Here is a 20,670-nt window from a genome sequence, read left to right as displayed (position 1 = left end):
TATACACCCATAGAGGAAAACATGCCCCAAGCGTTCTGGAAAACAGTTTGGCCATATATCTGAAACTCTTACCCAGAAAGTTTTCTAGACTTTGAATTATTTCACTGCAGGGAATCTAATCTATCTTTCAAAAATCATCAAAGATGTAGGTTAATATTTATGTACAAGATGTTCACCGTAGAAAAAAAAACAGAAATAACCTGTTTCTGGTAAATACATTGGGGTTTATTTATGATAGGTTATCCAGCTGCTGAAAGACAACGTATTTGTGGCATACTGCTAATGACAGATGAAACATTTCTGACATAGGCAGGAAAAAATAGTAGGATTTTAAACACTGTATCCAGTCTGACCTAAATGCAATATGTAAAAAAATATGATACATATACACCAGAAACACATATGCTGGCAAATACAGTAGTTAAGAGCATGGGCTTTGGAAACAAACCGACCTGGTTCAAATTCCAGCTGTGCCGCTTTCCAGCTGTGTAACCTTGAGCAAGTTAGTTAACCTCTCTGTGCCTCAGAATGCTCACCTGGAAAATGGGGATAATAGTACCTACCTTACAGAGTTGAATGGACAGTAAATGAGACAATTCATGCAAATGCCTTACCACAATGCCCGGCACATTGCAAGCACTCAATAACTACAAGCCATTATTAGCATCATCAACACAGAGAACAAACAGGGAAGAAATGCACCAATATGCTAACAGGGATTATTTCTGGGTGGTAGAATTCCAGGTCAGTTTAGCTTTCCCCTTTATAGTCTTCTTTTTTTTCCAAATATTCTACAATAAGTATTATGGAATCAGAAAGGAAAATCCATTATACAAAAAGAACATCTGATTAATTATTAGTATTTGCTACGTGCAACAGTGAATGCATACACGAAGGGAACACCATGTGAGTCAGAAAGTGAGCAATGCCTTTCACCCATGTCTACTGGGAGCCTCAGTTCTCAGCAGCTGCCACCCTCCTGCAGAGGTCTCATTACTCACGGGCGCAGTTCCTTGGAAGCCATCCTCGCCAGTGTTGGTCACCGGAAACTCGCCCTGCCAAATGTTGGCATAATGCTGGCCTTTGGGCTGCAGTTTGTTGCCCCAGGGGAAAAGTCTGTCAGAAGAGACACAGGCATCAGCCTGTCAAACAGGCACAGGTTTTGGATTAAAGTCAAGAGAAGGGATGCAATGAAAAAGAGAACATTGCTTGCTTGTTCTGAGTGAGCCTGTTAAAATATATATATAAATAAATAAAGCTTTTAATCAGGATTTATTTTCAATTTCCTTATAACTTCTCATGTCACATCCACAACAGCCTCAGTCTTGCCCAGGTACTCAGGAGGCCTGAAATAAATCACAAAACTAAAAGAAGGACTTATAGAAAGCTGGGAGAGTAGACCTCATTTTGGACTTATATGGTAGCGTGATCAGGCACCACCACACCACACTTTTTTATAAAGCCTGGGCTATTTTAAGGAGCCTTTCCTAGAAGATGTGAACCCAACATGAGTTTTCTGTCTCATGGCTCTAGAAGCAGAGAAATACCACTGCTTCAGGAGATGCCTAAAATAAGAAAATGCTAAAAGCAGGGCAGTCTGCCAAGAAGCTCTAAGCAGTGATATGTAACTCAAGGGGGTTGAATTGCTAGGACTTACTTTGGGGCTGGAGGGAGCCCACTTGGCCAGACACTTGGTTTAGGGGTGATAAAAGATTTGTGACCCATTCTCCAGTGTCTTCTAAGTAATTTTGTGGAAAAATAAGAAAAAGAATTATTGTCGTTATTAACTTTCTAACCAAAGTAAGTTCCATGGAGCTTTTTGTTGTTGTTTGTTTGTTCAAATGTCAGGCAAAATGAGATCCTCTAAATACCTATTATGCAGGCCTCCTCGACAGCTGTATTCCCACTCAGCTTCCGTGGGCAGCCGCTTCCCCGCCCAAGTGCAGTAGGCAACCGCATCATTCCAGGAGACATGGAGAACTGGATGATCCAGCCTGGGAAGGAGCAAAAGTAGAATGAAAAGTGACACCAACCAGAACAGGAAGCAGGAACTGGCTTCAGCAAAGTGCCCATAATCCCCCTCAGTTCAGTCTGTGACACTGAGATCATCTTGGTGCTGAAGTCAAACCCCAGCCATGCTGCATCTGTCATGCTCCACCAAGGGTTTCTGACAACCCAGGCTCCCAAATGGGTTACAGTTCCACTGGGAACTAGACTCAAAACATTTCTTCACTTCGTAGGCTTGGATTCCCACAGAATGTCATTGGTATGGCAGATGTGGAGATACTCCAGCTGCTAGGAGGGCCAGTAGCAGAAGCTTTTAGCTCCTTTGGGGTTCAGCAGAGCTGACAGCCATCTCAGAGAAACCAGTGACTAATCAACCAGAGCAGGGGCATACAGACCCAGCCATTTTGGCCTACAGTGGCTCAACCTATGGGCCATATACACCCTAGAGGCCCCTGTGTTGGGTGGAACTTGGTTGGACCTGCATTGTGGCTTTGACTTCTCCCTCTGCCCAGTCCTGCCCTGGCCCCCTCCTTTCTACAGGTGTGGGGCCCTAACATTCTGCATCCTGAACTCTGTCTCAGCCTCTGTTTCCAGAGAACCCAACCTGCGACCCTTGGCTTTCAATTCTGTGTCTTTCTACTTTTCCTCTACAAGAGGCCAGTCTTTTTTTCCTGAGGGTATAAAGGGTGTGGAAGTTTGGGGAAAAAAAAACTGAGAAAAAGGGGATAGACTCATTCACCCAGCACTAGATGACTTTGGTTGAATTCCCTGCTCACTTTTTTTAAAGTGGGCTACAAATTCCTAGTCCATTCCTTATACACCTTTGAATTCCCCACAGTAATTATACCAGGCCTTTCATTTATTCTTTCAACAAACATCTACTGAGTACCTATCATGTGCCAGTCACTGTTTCCAGCACAGACAAGAGATGTACTCTTCTCAGAAGACCCATCGGTGTTGACTGCATGGATGACATACATTCTCCTTTTGGGTTTTCCTTCCTCCCTTAGCTTTTTCCTCTGTTACTAAATTCAGGAAAGCAGATATTAACTGGGAGCTAAGAAGCCAAGTCCACCTGAGAAACCCAGGAATCCTATGACTTTCCACCTCGAAGCCTAATTTCAGCACAGAGGCTTCCAACTCAGGCTTTGAAAGATGTTTGACATTTGTCAAGGGGCTATATCCCTAAAGCTGAACTTCCTATACTCCCAGCTCCCGACAATAAGGGCAATAACCAGGAATGTTGTTAAAAATAGAGACTTAAAAACTGCATCTGAAAAATTAGGTTAGGAGAGCAGGTTTCTTGGGCTGCTGAGATGCTGAGTCCTAACCCAAACCTTGCTCCATCTCCAGGGTTTAAAGTGTTACTCTATTTTTGCTTGAGATAATTATTTCCTTGCCACCCTGGAGACTTGCTGACCGACTTGGCTCTCTGTGGTTTTCCAGGTAGATGGTGGCTTCAAAGAATTCCAATCCGGGACTCAAGATCATGTGAATCCTATACCCAAGGCCTGGGCTTCTACAGTGGCAACCTGGCAGGACACAATTACTTATCCATAAGACAGACGTCTTCTTCCTCATAATGACCCGCTAATAATAGAAACAGAATGTAAACATTAAACATGTCATGAGGTTTGGAATAGGCCTCTCAAAAGGAGCAGGGAAACTGGGAAGAGGCAACTCTTTGACAAGCCAAATGAGGAGGGAAAGAGGCCACTAATTAAGAGCTTTCTTATGAGCAAGGTGCAGTGTTTGGGTCTTTACATACATTATTTCCCGCCATCTTATTTTCCTACCAATCAATTACAGTTTGTCTTTCTTACCATTTTATAGATGAAGATGCCCACTGAGTTCTTTTGCAAGAGCAAAGGGTATCTATTTTGCAATGGAACATGTCAACTGGGGAAATAGGGACCAGCCTCACCTGTGCCGAATAGTAGAGTCAGGCCCTTCTGGGTGTCTCCAGTTAGCGCCTTTCACAGGTAACCACCAGGGAGCAGCTGCAACCTCAAAGCAACCCAGAACAGGCTGATGTTAGCTACTAACATCAACTCTAGAAAAACATCAACTCAGTACACGCAGCAAAAATCTCAATGTATTCAACTTCCATTTGGGTTACCAAACAAATACATTTGCCAGAATACCAAAATAAAGACTTATATGTAAATAAATCTTTAACAAAAAAGTATTACTTCATATCATAAAGCATCACAGTAAACAAATACATATGTATTTAAATGGCGTATATCTATAAGAATTTTTTTTTTTTTTTGAGATGGAGTCTTGCTCTGTCGCCCAGGCTGGAGTGCAGGGGTTGCAATCTTGGCTCACTGCAACCTCCGCCTCCCAGGTTCAACCTGGGATTCTCCTGCCTCGGCCTCCCAAGTAGCTGGGACTACAGGCACGTGCCAGCACGCCCAGCGAATTTTTTGTATTTTTACTAGAGACAGGGTTTCACTGTGTTAGCCAGGATGGTCTCGATCTCCTGACCTTGTGATCCGCCCGTCTCGGCCTCCCAAAGTGCTGAGATTACAGGAGTCAGCCACCGCACCCGGCCTCTGTAAGAATTTTTAAAAAGTGCATGGCTAGCCAATCCTCTATAATCTCTAACAAGTGAGACAGGTAGTGCTGCTCCTATTTAAAAGTTGAGGAAACAGAGTTAACCTTACAATTAAATGTGAGGCTGAAGGTCAACCATGGTGGTTAGAGATCAAGCTGCAGCACAGAGGAAAAAATGGGGTGTGTTTTCAAAAGACCCTGATTCAACTTCCAACCCAACATTAGCTGGGTGACCCTGGGCAAGTTCACTACTTGTCTGGACCCTCCTAGTCCTTGTCTGTGAAATGGGAGCACACCCATCTGCCTCACCTAACTCAGAATACAGAGGTCAAATGAGGTAAGATTGGAAAATGCTCAGCAAACTGTAACTAGAACCCTAACTCCTACTTTATGGTTCTGTTAACCAAAATAACAACAGTCAGTGGTCCTCATTTAGTGAACACTTTAGTTAGGAACACAGGCTTTGGAGCCAGTCAAAATGAGATTTGAATCATGGCTCTGCTGTTCACGGTGTGACCCTAGGCAACTTATTTAACCTCTTTTCCCAAGCCTGTTTTCTCATGTGGAGATAGAGATAGTAACAGCACTTACATCTTGGGTTATTACAAGGAGGAAATATAATACGCATACAGGACTTATGACTATGCCCTTAGCAACTGAGGTTAATGACTTAGCAAGCACTCAGTAAAGGGAACCAGTCTCACTATGGCCCCATGACACTCAGTCACAAGGAGAGCCACAAAAACTAATCATTGTTGCTAATACTAGCTAAAGAACAGATGTTGCAAATGATTCTTTTTGAGACAGGGTCTCACCCTGTCACCTAGGCTGGAGAACAGTGGCACGGTCATGGCTCACTGCAGCCTTGACCTCCTCAGCTCAAGTGATCCTCCCGCCTCAGCATCCCAAGTACCTGGGACCACAGGTGTGCGCCACAATGCCCAGCTAAATTTTTTGTATTTTTTGTAGAGATGGGGTTTTGCCATGTTGCCCAGGCTGGTCTTGAACTACTGGGCTCCAGTGATCCCTGCCCAACTTGGCCTCCCAAAGTGCTGGGATTACAGGTGTGAGCCACTGCACCTGGCCTGCAAATGATTCTTCTAATACAAATACAAATACAAAAGAAAGTGACTCGAGGTTATCCCCACAACAATGTTACTCTTTGATTGTTTTCATTCTTTTGAGCTTGTCTGAGTAGAAGTTAAGGGAGAATATGTCCCTGCTAACAATTACAGCAATCACTGAAAACACCAAGCCCCATTCTTGTTCATTCTCTTTTCACATCAACACATTCAGAACATTCATGATATCTCAATCATAATGTGATGGGAAAAACCAATTTTTAAAATATTTCAACAAAACAAGGCATTAGGTACTTAAATGACACTACAGTAAGGTGTTTTATTTTACAGAGAACAGGGGAGTGAAAAGGCATGGCTTCTTTCTATTTCATTTGTGGCGCTGTAGAAGCTCATCTGGGGGCTGTTCTCACTGACTGGGCTGTGCAGGTTTAGGTGCCAATGACAGGTAATTCATTCAGTGTCAAGGGAGGAGCTGCAGTGAAAGCTCAGGTCAGCCCACACTTGTGTTTCAGGAGGATCCTCAGATCATTCTCCCAACTCTACCCTGTCCCCAACACTAAACACTACCACCAGAAGGTTCTAGTTCTTAAATTAAAAAGTAAAAATAAAAAAGCTTAAAAGAATGACAAAATATAGCAATATGTTAACCTCCATGAAATCTGAGTGGTAGATACTAGAATGACTTTTCTTCTGATACCCTTTTGTGTCTTAAAATATTTCATCATTAGTGATTTAAAAAAAAAAAACATGATTTGTTTATCCATTCTACTACTAATGGGCATTTGGGTAGTTTCCAGTTTGGGGCTATTATGAATAGTACTGCTTCTATGAATATTCTTAAAAGAGTTTGTGGCTTTTGGCAAATATATGTACGCATTTCTGCCGACAGTACATGGTGGAGTGGAACAGCTGGGTCCTAGAATACACATGTGCACAGCTTTAGTAGAAACAAACACAAGCCTTAAACAGGAGAAGGCCCCTGCCATTTCCCACCCCCTTTTCTTCTTCTTTTTTTTTTTTTAATTTTTTTTTTTTTAACTTTTTATTTCCATAGGTTTCTGGGGAACAGGTGGTATTTGGTTACATGAGTAAGTGCTTTAGTGGTGATTTGTGAGATTTTGGTGCACCCATCTCCTAAGCAGTATACACTGAACCCAATTTGTGGTGTTTTATCACTTCCCCTGAGTCCCCAAAGTTCGTTGTGTCATTCTCATGCCTTTGCATCCTCATAGCTTAGCACCCACTTATAAGTGAGAACATATGTTGTTTGGTTTTCCATTCCTGAGTTACTTCACTTAGAATAATGGAAAGAGCATGGAGATTCCCTAAGGAACTAAAAGTAGAACTACCACTTGATCCAGCAATCCCACTACTGCGTATCTACCCAGAGGAAGTCACTACATGAAAAAGATACTTGTACACACATGTTTATAGCAGCATAATTCACAATTGCAAAAATGTGGAACCAACCCAAATGCCCACTAATCAACAAGTGAATAAAGAGACTGTGATACACACACACACACACACACACACACACACACACAGTGGAATACTACTCAGCCATAAAAACAATGAATTAATGGCATTCACATCAACCTGGATGGGATTGGAGCCTACCCCTTTTTCAAAGGGGAGCTTTCCCTCAGGTCAGTTTATGTATAGAAGTCCCCAGGGCTTCTCTCTAGTGGCCTCTCAGCCCATACTCTTCTACTCTCCTTTTCCTCTCAATTCAATCTGGTTACAAATGTTTATTGAGCACCCACTATATGGCTAGCACTGAACCTGATTCTTGGAGGGGATCTACAAGTCCCAGGAATCCTCAGAGTATGATTGAAGACAATTGGTATATTAAATAGTTTTAAAAGTATTTATTTTAAATATAATAATTGATATAGTTTATATATTTATCCCCACTCAAATCTCATGTCAAAATATTAATATAATCCCCAATATCGGAGGTGGCGCCTGGTGGGAGGTCTTTGGATCACTGGGGCAGAACTCATGAATTGCTTGGGCCGTCCCCTTGGTGATGAGTGAGCTCTCACTGTGTCACAGGAGATCTGGTCAAAAGTGTATGGCGCCTCCCTCCACCTCACTCTCTTGTTCCTGCTATCACCATGTGAAGCGCCTGCTCCCACTTCGTCTTCTGCCATGATCGAAAGCCCCCTGAGGCCTCCCCAAAAGCTGATACCAGAGCTACGTTTCCTGTATAGCCTGCAAAACCGTGAGCCAAATAGACCTCTTTGTTTATGAACGACCCAGCCTCAGGTATTTGTTTATAGCAATTGCAAGAACGGCTTAATACAACAATTAATTCCTCAGTTGCAATAATTGGCATAGAAAGTGTGCAATTAGTCATCTCATTTTCCTTGATAAATGTCTCTAAAATTCAAATTGATGGGTCCAGATATCACCCTACACATATTAGTACTATAGTTTTTTTATCTCCTTCCACCCGCTACCCCATTCTCTGCTATACACACAGCTACTCACTCACACTTTCTCTCATTCTAGACACCTGCTTTTCTTTTTTCCCAGCAACTATTCTTTCTGAAATCTTTCATGCTACCCTAGCAACCCAAAACACACTACTAACTTAACATCATGGAGCTATATGATGATCACCAATCTCAATGAGGTACACAGTAAGATGGAAAAAACACATGAACACACTGTGGCCAGAGCATGGGAAAGAGGACACCACAACAACACTATCCTTGACCAAAGGTCGCAACCTAGTTTTTTGGTCCAAAATAGTAAGACCTGAATCAAGTATGCAAAGATATATGTATAGTAAATCTAGACATAATATAGTTTCTAACTTAAAATTACAAAATAACCCAACTGTCCTTGGTGTCCATGAAAAAAGGAATACTATACGGCTAGTTATCAAAATACACTATGACATGGAAATATGAAAATAATATACTGTCATAAAGGTAACCTACAGAATACACATTTGATTCCGTTTCTATAAAATGTATGCATAACAATGTCTGTTAGTATCATCAGGAAAAAAATGTCTGGAAGAATATACATAACTTAACATAAGTGAAAGATCAGGAGAGTACTATTAGACATTTTTAGAATGAGTGCACTTCACTATCACAGGTTTTCTCAACCTCAGCACTGCTGCTATTTTAGGCCAAATACCTTGTTATGGGAGACTGTCTTATGCATTGCAGGATGTTTAGCAGTGTCTCTGACCTCTACCCACTAGATGCCAACTGCATCCTCCTTCTCCCATGCCAACTGTGGCAGACAAAAATGTCTCCAGACATTGCTAAATGTCCTCTGGGGAGAGCAAATTATCTACTGCATTATGATAATTAGGAAAAAAAAAAGATTACTCTTCTTAAATATTAATATACAGTTCATAGTAGCATAGTGGTAAGAGTATCTGACCCTGGAACCAAGCTGCCTAAGCTTGAACAACAGTATCACCTTTTGCAAGCTACAAGATCTTCAGCTGCTTATTTAACACCTTCAGGCCTCAGTTTACTCATCTGCAAAGTGGGCATAAAATAATACTATCTACTTCCTGGGGTTGTTATAAGGATTAAATTTAAAAATACATGCAAAGTGCTTAGAAAAGTACCTGGTACAGAGTATTAGCTGTCATTATTACTACTATTCATTTATGTTATTACATGTTACAATATTCTCTTAGAGCTTTCAAAGAACATATTTTCTAATTAGTGAAAATCTACCCCCATATCTGTTCAGCTTGAGCCCCCTCCACCCACCAGTTCACCCGTTTCAGAGTACTGATTAGCTGAGAAAAGTGACCAAGGGCCAAGAGGTGAAGGAAGTGTTGGAACATGTGTCACTTCCAAAGACTTCTCAAGAAGACATACCATCTTCCATCACAGTCATGATGTGAGAACCATCTACACATAAACTAACCCACTCTCTAAAGCAAGCAGCACCATGAGGGTAGGGCAAGGGGAGTGTATTAGTCCATTCTCATGCTGCTAATAAAGACATACCTGAAACTGGGTAATTTATAAAGGAAAGAGGTTTAATTGTGTCACATTCCACATGACTGTGGAGGCCTCACAATCATGGCATGGTGGAAGGTAAAGGGGGAGCAAAGGCACGCCTTACATGGCAGCAGGCAAGAGGGCAAGAGAGCATGTGCAGGGGAACTCCCTTTTATAAAACCATCACCATGTGATCTCAGAGATCACATCAGATCTCATGAGACTTCACTCTCACAAAAACAGTGTAGGAAAAACCCAATCCCATGATTCAATCACCTCCCACCGGGTCCCTCCCATGACATGTAAAGATTATGGGAGCTACAATTCATTCAAGATGAGATTTAGTTGGGGACACAGCCAAACCATATTAGGGAAGGTGTGAGGGGTAAACAGAATACAGGAGGGATCCACATTCCTCAACCTCCAAACTCCAGAAAGCTTGGGCCCCTGTAAGGGAACCAAACTATACACTTGTCTGTCTGTAAGACAGATCGTAAGTCACCACTGTGATGGTCAGATGCAGAGTCAGAAACCATTTTTCCATTTCACACATGAAGAAGGAAAGACAAGTAATCAAAGTCATCCCACAACTGAAGACTGACAAAATCAAAGGTATGGCCTTATTCATCCTGCGCAAGTTTCCCTTGGAATGTCAAATATTTTCTGGTCAAATTTAGGGCAAATCCCATCCAAACTCACTAGACGCTTTCCTTTTCCAAGTGTCACTGTTTCTAAACATTTCAAATAACTTGTTCTTGAACTCCTGACTCTGTCTTGAAAATAAGTGCTATTCTACTAGGTTTAGGAACTTAACAAAATAAACAACTTTTAAGAGTCATATATTAGGCATTTTATCAAGGCTATACTGCAGATTGTGACATCTATAATTCCTTCTAACAGGAATAGTGTTCAGGTGTGTTGTTTACAGAGCAGAAGCAGCCACATGAGTTGACTGGCAGCTGTGATAAACCTCAACCTAAAAAGAGACAATTTTTTTTGGATGTGGTTGTCCACCTACACATTCTCTGCTCAACTGAGACAATTTCCAGAGTTACAGCACTCCCTTATATCCAGAGGAAAAAGGACTTTAACATGACCTATTTCTAATCAACCATCTCCATAGCAACTGTCTAGGGTTTAAGTTGAAACAGCTGTATGAGCCAGCCAGTGACCAATTACAATGTAAATAGGACCCATGTGAGTTTTGAGGTCCCCTTGAGAAATGGACTTCAGAGAGCAAAGATATGTTTCCCATCTCTCCCTGGGGACATAACCAGACTCGGAGTAGCAGCTTAAAGAAAAGGAAACAAGACAGCAAAGGTGCCTTTATTCTTGCCAGAGGTGGCAAATTATGCTTCTTATACACACACAGCCCAGAATAAAATCAGCACAGGAAAAAGAAAGTTCTGTATAATTATGCATACTCAAGTGTAAAGATGTCAAGTGCACAACTTTACAACTGCTCTCTTAAAAATTAAATGCATTTAGACAAGCAAATTTAAATTGGACGTTTCTTGAAACGTAGTATAAACATGACAGCTACCCCTATAAAAACAAACCGGGAGAATTTTTCAACTGGCATCGGTGAACAATGAGAAATTACAGATCTGCTCAAATTCATGAAGTATAAATAAAACCAGAGGAGAATTTAGCAACTGAAGGAATTAAATGGAGTAAAGAGCACACAGTAAAAATACTTCCTCAGTACCCAATACAAGTGTGGAAAGCTAAGAATGAGGCTTGAATAAAGGCTAAAAACAAATTCATCATGAAAGTACGTAGTCAAGTCTGACAGCTTACTTCAAATTAAATCCTAAATCAGGTACCCTGACGACTTAATAGACTGCATGGGAGAGGAAAATGCCTGCTTTTTCAAACAGGGTAAAAATATTTATGAAACTTCAGGCAGACATGAACTTTTTAAATACTTTTTGGTTCAGTTCTTAGTGAAATTCCTCATGCTATAATACATTGCATTCCCAAGGCACACAATCAGTAATCAGTATACTCAAAACATTTCATGTCCTTAAAAGAGGAGTGGAAATTCTAGGCAGAATTTCTAGGCACTATTGAGAATGTGCAAAAAATGGCCCAAGGAATCTATGGACTCAAAGAAGCCTTAAAAGTGATCTAGTTTACTCATTTTCAGTTAAGATCTGCATAATTATCAGGGCAGGGGGAACTGATTTGGGGCTTGTAAAAAAATTAACAAAAATGAGAGAAATATTTTTTATTATTTAAAAACAATTTTTACTCATTTTCATCAAATAAGTAACTGTAAATTGGTATAACCTATCTTGAAAGCAATGTGACAATATTCAGAATCATTTATTTTATACCATTTGAATGAATACATCATAGTCATTAAAAATTATATGCTGAAAAAATAAAATTACAATAAATGTCTGCCCTTTACTGAAAGTGAAAAAAGCCAGTTACAAAAATGTTTGTACAAGTTCAATTAAAAATACATCAATATATACAGACACCCACCCACATACCCACACATCCCAAGAAAATATTAGCAGAACATATATTTAAATGTTTGTGATGATTATTTCTGGGTGGTGAGATTATGGGTATATCTAATGTTCTTCTTGTGCCTTTTTTTTTCTGGAGAGAGGGTCTTGCTCTGTCACCCAGGTTGGAGGGCAGTGGCACTATCACAGCTCACTGTAACCTTGAACTCCTGAGCTCAAGCAATCCTCCCACTTCAGCCTCGCAAGTAGCTAAGACCACAGGCACATGCCACCACACTTGTCTAATTTTTTCAATTTTTGTAGAGATGGAGTCTCGCTACATTGCCTAGGCTGGTCTTGAACTCCTGGCCTCAAGCAATCCTCCCAACTCAGCCTCCCAAAGTGCTGGGATTACAGGCATGAGCCACCTCTCTAGGCCCTGTTCCATTTTTAATGTCTGAAACGTCTACAGTGAACATATTTTTTATTCATATTTTCATTTTAGTTTCATTTAGTTTTTTCTTTTAATGGAGCTGAGATTTAATTTTATATTGAAAAAACAAAAGTAAGCAATATCAAATTAATGTTCATTAAAAATTACTTATATTCATCATTCTATTACAAATTTTATTTTTATATTCATCTTCCAGTTTCATCAGTAAGCATACACATTTTTAGTTTTTCCAAATTTTATATTGAATGTTTTCATTGATTTTATTGAATATTTTTCTATGTTTTATCTGAACTTCATAACAATCACTTTCAGTGGCTGCCAATATTTTTGTCTTGTCAATACACTATAATTTCCAGTCTCCTAACATTGAACGATTCAGGTTATGTTCAAGTTTGTCTGTTGTTGTTTTTTTGCTATTATAGATAACACTACAGTGAACATGTTCAGACACCTTCATGTACAAAAATTTTTGCTTCTGCTAAATTTCCACAAGTAGCATCACTGTAACCTAAGAGCGTGTCTTTATAGCCCTTGCTAAAAATCATTTACAAAAATCCTCAATATTATTAGATGGTATGGTTAGTTTCCCTCTGGAAAGACATCTGAGTGTACACCCAAGATGAAGGTATTTATTTCAACTCTGTAAGAAGGCTCCACTTAGGTTCCTTACATTGCTAGTAGCTTACTTATAGATCTTTACAGATCTTTTCCAGTGTCTAAAACAGAGAAATTACAGAAAGTTGGAATGCCACCTGACTGCTTCTATGTTATTTTTTCACGCCTTACAAGCTCTCAAGCTTCTGAGAAGAGAGGTCAAAGAGAAGACAGAACATAGAAAAGGCATTTTAAGAACAGGAAATTCTCCCACACACGTTGTCTTGGAGGTAAACAACAGTATAAATAATTTCACCTATTATTTGTAAAAGACAGGAAAAAGAGCATCCTCAAGGGACAGGGGCTCTTGTTGCAAAGGCAGCACAGGCTCACAGCCTGAGATGATCTACTTCCTACTTATATTAACAGTCAGAGACATACACATGCAGATGACCATATAACATCATGGCTCTGTTGCTGGCCCTTCAAACGAGAGCCTGGTACTGTACCAGCCAATCTCAGCCTATGGCCGCAAGAGCACAGAACAAATTCTGAACATTCTACAGAACTAATTTCCTCAGGATGCCAGCCTGGCACATCTCATTTCACCAGGCAGCAGAACGCTGCACCAGTGGCAAGATGGTGACTGCTGATTCTCCTGCTGGTGGAGGCAAACCATGCAGGAAACATTTGCATACTTTTAAAGGATTTTAAAAGTGGCAAAGACTTTAAAGGTGGGAAGGATCTGAGAAGATATCTACTGAAATTCTCTCATTTTATAAATGGGAAAATAGGCCCTGAAAAGTGGCAGATAGTGGCAGAGCCAGGAAAATAACCCACGGCTGCAGATTTACAATTCAGAACTTTTTCCACTATTCAAGCATTTCCCAACAGCTGTTTCCTGACAGTTTTCCAGAAGATGGTAGTAGGTGCGGAGAATAAAAGGTTTCCACCATCAAAGGAGTCACACTAGTTAGGAAAGCACTGGGTTACTCAAAGTTAAACTAATTTTTAATTGCAGGACTTCTGAGAATCTTATAAAGTGTATGGTAAGTCTTGAGTAACGGGACAGATAGTAGGCACTTGAGCCAAGTGGCTAATTCTGGGTGCCAATTTTGGCTCTCCTATTACATCACTAGCCATGTAATGTTGGTTGGACAAGTTACTTTCCTCTCTGAGCCTCAGTTTCTTCAATCAGTAAAATTAGTATACTATGAAAATTTATCATATAGGCTCACTATGAGGATATACCATAATAAGCACTCAACATGTAATTAGGTATATGTGGGTACTGGCACATGACTACAAATCTATAGAATAGGTTCATGATGCTATCTGCTCATTCCGCAAATACTTAGTGAGCATCTTCTCTATGCCACTCCTGTGCCAGCCCCCGGGGATACAGAACCAAAGTACACAATTGAGAAGGGAAGACGGACAAACAAGCAGATGATTTCAAGCCTGTTCTAAGTACTGTGGCCAAGAGAAGCTCAATGAACTATGGGAGCCAAAGGTGGGGCACCCAATCAAAGTCAGGGGGGTGATGCCCTGACGGTGCTTCCTGCAGGAGGTGAGAAGGAGGAGCAAGTAAGGCAGGGCAGGAGTGGGAAGGGCATTCCACACAGGAGGCCACCTGTATTACAGGTGTACTTGAACTAATCCAGAAAACTTGGGCATCAATATTTTTTGTTAAATAAAACGTACAAAGATCTTCAGAACCTTAGATCTGGAAGGATGCCAAAAAGCTACTTGATTTTAACCTGTACCTAAAAGCATCCCCTCTATAGTGTCTCTAGGATGAAGAGAAATAAGGTAGGATGAATACTGTTCCCTATTTGACAAGGGAAGTCCAGATTTATATGTGTTGATAGTGGGAGGAGGCAGACAAATGCCTAGGCAGATAGAGGTGGGTCGGTGGTGAAACCCCACCTCCAAGTGGAAGACAGTTTAAAGCCTGAAAGCCAAGCTTTAAGTCAAAGCCACAGACCAGATTGAGAACTTGCCTTCCCATTTGGCACACTTTCCTCTGATTGATCCCCATCCTTCACTAATTTTACATATACCTACCCTTTCCTAATTGGTTTTCTACACTGCCATGCCCACCTTTGACTGGTGTCTTTGCTTTAGCCTTTCTTTGCATACACACAAACCAATCAGCATGCATTCCCCTATTCTGAGCCCATAAAAGCCCTGCACTCAGCCACACTGAGAGAGAAACCACCCAACTGTGGGGGTGGGGGACCACTCCCATGTCCCCTCTCCACTGAGAGCTGTTGCATCGCTCAATAAAATTTTTCTCTGCCCTCCTCACTCTTTGATTGTCAGCATATCCTCATTCTTCTTGGATGTGAGACAAGAGCTTGGGACCCACTGAATATGGGAGCAGAAAAGGCTGTAACATCATGGCCCTCTGCCCTTCACCAGCACAGAGCAGCCACCCCACATGACAGAAATGGTGGTGAGACCAAGCTAGCCCTGAAGTCACAGACCAAGGTGGGGCAAGGGCATTGCCAGCCAGGTATCTCCAGCTGGCAAAAGTGATTGAGAAAAGTCCTAAGTCAGTATTATCCAAGCATAATTAAAAGCATCCCATTTTGCTGTCAAAAGTGTCTTGATTTGGACAACAAATTATGAAGTCACTCTATGAATAGATGGTCCCACAGTCTCAGCTTGAACAATTTGGGTGACAGATATCACTTCCTGGTAGGCAGTCCCTGTCATGTTCAGATCATTCTAACAGAGTTCCTAATCTACAGCTAAACTGAAATCTGTCTCCTGGAGACCTTCCCTCTGCTGTCCCTTTCTAGGTTCCCAGGGATCAGATGGAATAGATCAAATTCTTTTTCCATCATCTTTCAGACATTTGTAGAATAATCATAACTCATTCACCTCTTGGTCTTTAGGTTCAGTAATTTATTCAACCTTTCCCAGGAACTCCAATCTCAAATTAAGGGCATCACCATCTCCCCAAAACCCAGGAGTCATACTAGATTCCTGTCTTTTCTTTTCTCTCTATGCTTTCAGAGGTACTTCCAAATATCAGATCACTTCTTAGCTTCTCTCCTCCTACCACCTGGTTCCTCAGATCCATCATCTCTCACCAGGACTATCACAAAATCCCAAACAGAACCAGAGTGGTCTCTTTAAAATGTTAATCAGATCCAATGGCTTCTAACTGTGTTTAAGATGAAAACCAAACATCTTTGAGGCCTACAAAGCTCTATGTAATCCAACCCTGCCTACTTCTCCAACCTAACCCTGACCCCACATCACAGACCCCCTTGTTCCTCAATCCCTCCTTACTGGTCATGCTAGCCTTGCTCATTGTTTAGATTTCAGCTCAGATGTCATCACCTCAGGGAGACCATCACTAATCCTATAAATAAAAGACCCAAGAGCACAACTGCATTATACTCTAATCATTTCCTATCCATTATTCTGTTTTATTTGAATCGCAGTCCGTCATCACAGTCAGTTATAAATTTACCTGTTTAGAGTCTGTTCCTTATTAGAATTATAACCTCCACGAGAATAAGGATGTATATCTAGTTATCTGTTGTATCTACGGCACTTAAAACACAACCTAGCCCCTAGTACATACTGGATAAACATGCTTAATGAAAAAAGTCATCTGTTCCTTAGGTTTGCATGATTTCCAAACCCCACCCCACCCCTGGGTGACCCTCTTTCTGCATAAACATCAATTTTAAATAGTCTTTCAGTGGGATATCATTTTGTGCCACTTCGTGGGCCATTGTTGCCTCATCTATAAGAAGATTTTTTGCCAGATAATTCTGAAAGTTTCATCCATTCTAAATTCTTATTTTTGCATAAGTTTCTCTTAAAGCTAGACATCCCTGGGCATGACTCTCTACTAACAGTTTACCTTTGTTTTCCCACAGAGGCCGAAGATACAGAGTCCAATATTCGAGGGGCAGGGAATATCAGAATCATTGTTACTTCTTAATCTAAGTTAGGCCTCAAAAGAACCATGACATGAAAAGAAATTTAAAGTCACATTAAACAGCTACTTCAAAACTGAACCTCTGGGACCCCAGCATGCCTCACACACACTCATTCTTATCAGGTGTCTTGGAGCAGGTTAGAAAAAAATATTGTGTGCCCTGTTATCCTATTATATTAGGTTCTCACCTTCCAGGGTTATCATGTTTTGCTTCCTGAGCTTATGCCACACGCTGGCTCCTAAGTCAAGTGAACAACTACTCTTTTCAAAAAAAGACACAAAAGACAGTGTTACCTTCTTATCTCATCCAGTCAGCCAGCCCCGGCCTGCCCTTCCCGAATAACTCAGTTACCGTGAACCCACCTTCACCCTGTTGACCGGGCCAGTGTTCTCTCGCCAAGGAAAAGCTGACTTTACAACATGAAATGGGTCATACCAGGTCTGAGCCCTGTTGCTTTCAAAAACTAAATGCTCCGATAGATGATATTCAAATGGCATTCTTTCATGTTTTGGCATAGTACCTGGAAGACAGTGGGACATCTAGAGTTGTATGCTAAACACACAGACCACATCTTAAGCCAGAAAGCAAATTGTCACAGAAGGAATTAGACTCACTTCCATCACTAGAAGTCAAAGAACACACCCCACTGATGGATAACAGACCTCAAGAAGGCATGAATACAAATGACAGGTCAAGAGATATGTCACCGTATATATCCAGAACAAGTGAAAGCAGGGGCTCAAAGGCAGGACATTCTGATACGTACTACAACATGGATGAACCTTGAAGACGTGATGCTGAGTGAAGTAAGTCAGGCACAAAAGGACAAGGATTCCACTTACATGAGGTACTTAGAATAGGAGAATTCATAGAGGCTCAAAGTACAATGGAGGTCACCAGAGGCTGAAGAGTTATTGTCTAATGAGCATACAGCTTCTGTTTATAATGATGAAAAAGTTCTGGAAATGCATAATGTTGATGGTTGTATAACACTGTTAATGTACTTAGTGCCACTGAATTTTATGCTTAAAAATGGTTAAAATGGTAAATTTTATGTTATGTATAGTGTACCATACACACACATACAAAGTATGTTATTAGTATATTCCTCCAGCCAAGGCTTCTAAGATAATCTAAGAGGATTTATTTCATAGTAAATTTCACAATTTGGTATTCCACAATAGCAAATCTTTTCAAAACATCATTGTAGCTTGGCAGAATGCTACATGAGGTATTACCAAATCTTACAAATGAGCAACAGTAAAGGAAATTTAACTTAATTTTCAATTATATCAAGCAAAGAGATAGTCCACTGGAAGAAATTAGAACAATATCATTTACTAAAAGGCTTTCTATCTGCTAGGTACTGTACCAGGTGGTACTGTATACATTATTTAATTTGGTCTTTGTAACAGCTCTATGGGGTAGCATTATTATAAGAGATTGATTAAAACAAGTAAAATACTAGTGAATAAAAAACTACAATGTTGTGCTGGCATAAAAAAATGAATGAACAGAGTTGCAGAATGATCACGAGCTTTAGGTGAGACAAAACTTACAGTCTGTTCCTAACCAGGTTGATTTTGCTGGAAAAAAAAAATTCCCTAGAGAATTATAACAAGTCCCAGAGACCCAATACCGGAGGGAAAAGAAAATGAACAGATGCCAACCCCAAGATGACCCAGAAGTTGGAATTATCAAAGACTTTATTTTTTAAATTTTTTTGAGACACACTTTCACTCTGTTGCCCAGGTTGGAGTGCAGTGGCATGATCTCAGCTCACTGCAACCTCCGCCACCCGGGTTCAAGTGATCCTCATGCCTCAGCCTCCCCAGTAGCTGGGATTACGGGCTGCACCACCACACCCAGCTGATTTTTGTATTTTTAGTAGAGATGGGGTTTCACCACGTTAGCCAGGCTGGTCTTGAACTCCTGACCTCAGGTGATCCGCCCACCTCGGCCACCCAAAGTGCTGGGACTACAGGCGTGAGCCACCGCGCCCAGCCAAAGACTTTAAAGGAGCTATTACAATCATCGGCTATGAAGCAAAGGTGAATGGTCTCGAATGGAAAGATGAGCGCTCTCAGAGAAAATAGGGAACCTGAAGACATATCAACAGAAGGTACACAATCTGAAGAACACAGAGAAAAGACTACTTTAAAATAATGAACAAGCCTAAGGAACCTCTGGGATACTATCAAAAGGTCTAACATTTATACATTGGAGTCCCAAAAAGAGAGGAGAGATTGGTGTTTAAAAAAAGTGAAATAAGATCTGAAAAAAATCCCAAATATGATTAAAAACATAAATGAACACATACAAGAATCTCAACAAACCCCAAATAGGATAATCCCTAAGAAAATAATGTCCAAATGCGTCATCATCAAACTGTTGAAGATAAAAAAATTTTTAAACTTGAAGGAAGACATAAAATAATGACACAATACATGTAAGAGAAGTGTTTGAAATGACTGTCATCGGCAATCATGTAGACCAGAAAAGATTGTGAATCAACATTTGTAAAGTGATGAAAGAAAGGAACTGCCAGCTCAGAAAATTCCCTTCAGAAATGAAGGTGAAATAAAAACATCAGATGAAGAAAAACTAAGAGAATTCATTACCATAAGACTTACTCTAAAAAAAGTACTACAGGAAGTTTTATTTTAGGCTGAAGAGAATGATACCAGAAGGAAACATGGAACTTTAGGAATGAAGGAAGAGCAACAGAAATGGTTTGGATAAATATAACAGACTATTTTTCTTCTTTAAAATATGTATGAGGCGGGGTGCAGTGGTGCACATCGGTAATCCCAGCAGTTTGGGAGGCCAAGGTGGAAGGATCACTTGAGGCCAGGAGTTTGAGACCAGCCTGGGCAACATGGCGAAACCCCATCTCTATTTTTAAAAAGTAAATAAATAAATTAAGTTAAATATGTATGAGTATTGCAAGAAAAAAAGCAGAACATAGTCTAGGTTTTTTCCAATGTATGTACATGTAATATATGACAACTCTAACACAGGGGATGGGGTAGTAAAATCTATATGGTTATAGGACACATTTACTTAAAGTGTTAAAATGTTAACACTATAGTGTGAGTTGTTATGTATGTATATTATATTGTAATCCTTAGAGCTATCACTAAAAATAATACTAAAGATATAGCCAAATAGACAACAGAATTACAATGGAATACTGAATACATATAGACATAGATATAGATATAAACAAAAATATTCAAAAGTGAGGTTAACAGACATTGGAAGATGGAGTGAGGAGGTCTAACCAATATCTAATTGGAGTTTCAGAGGAAAATAAGTGAGAACAGAGAAAGGGCAATATTCAAAAAGATAATGGTTAAGAGTAGACCAGAGTTGTTAATTAAAAAAAAAAAACTTCCCAATATATGGGTTAAAGAAGAAATTATAATGGACATTAGAAAATATTTAGCAATAAGCAATTGCAAAACTATTAACTGTAGCTCCACAAACACTTGTAGAACTCATGAAGGAGACTAACATGTTACAGATCCTGGAAACCCAGTGAAACTCAAGCAGGATAAACAC

The 20,670-nt window shown here is 40.3% G+C and overlaps 1 protein-coding gene across 1 annotated transcript in view; it reads right to left on the bottom strand.

The window, feature by feature from the left end:
• The window catches only part of SUMF1 (sulfatase modifying factor 1), a 106,073-nt gene that overhangs the window by 55,706 nt on the left and 29,697 nt on the right, over positions 1-20,670 (bottom strand). Inside the window, exons 4-6 of the mRNA XM_054482508.2 lie at positions 3,932-4,014; positions 1,872-1,994; positions 1,002-1,116 (exon numbers count right to left, since the gene is read on the bottom strand). Coding sequence (XP_054338483.1) covers positions 1,002-1,116; positions 1,872-1,994; positions 3,932-4,014 — 321 coding nt within the window. The remainder of the gene's footprint in view (positions 1-1,001; positions 1,117-1,871; positions 1,995-3,931; positions 4,015-20,670) is intronic.

Source organism: Pongo pygmaeus, chromosome 2 (assembly GCF_028885625.2).
Source record: "Pongo pygmaeus isolate AG05252 chromosome 2, NHGRI_mPonPyg2-v2.0_pri, whole genome shotgun sequence".
NCBI classification, from domain to species: Eukaryota; Metazoa; Chordata; class Mammalia; order Primates; family Hominidae; genus Pongo; species Pongo pygmaeus.
Note: the sequence above shows the minus strand (reverse complement) of the source record. Positions and strands in the feature narration are given on the sequence as shown.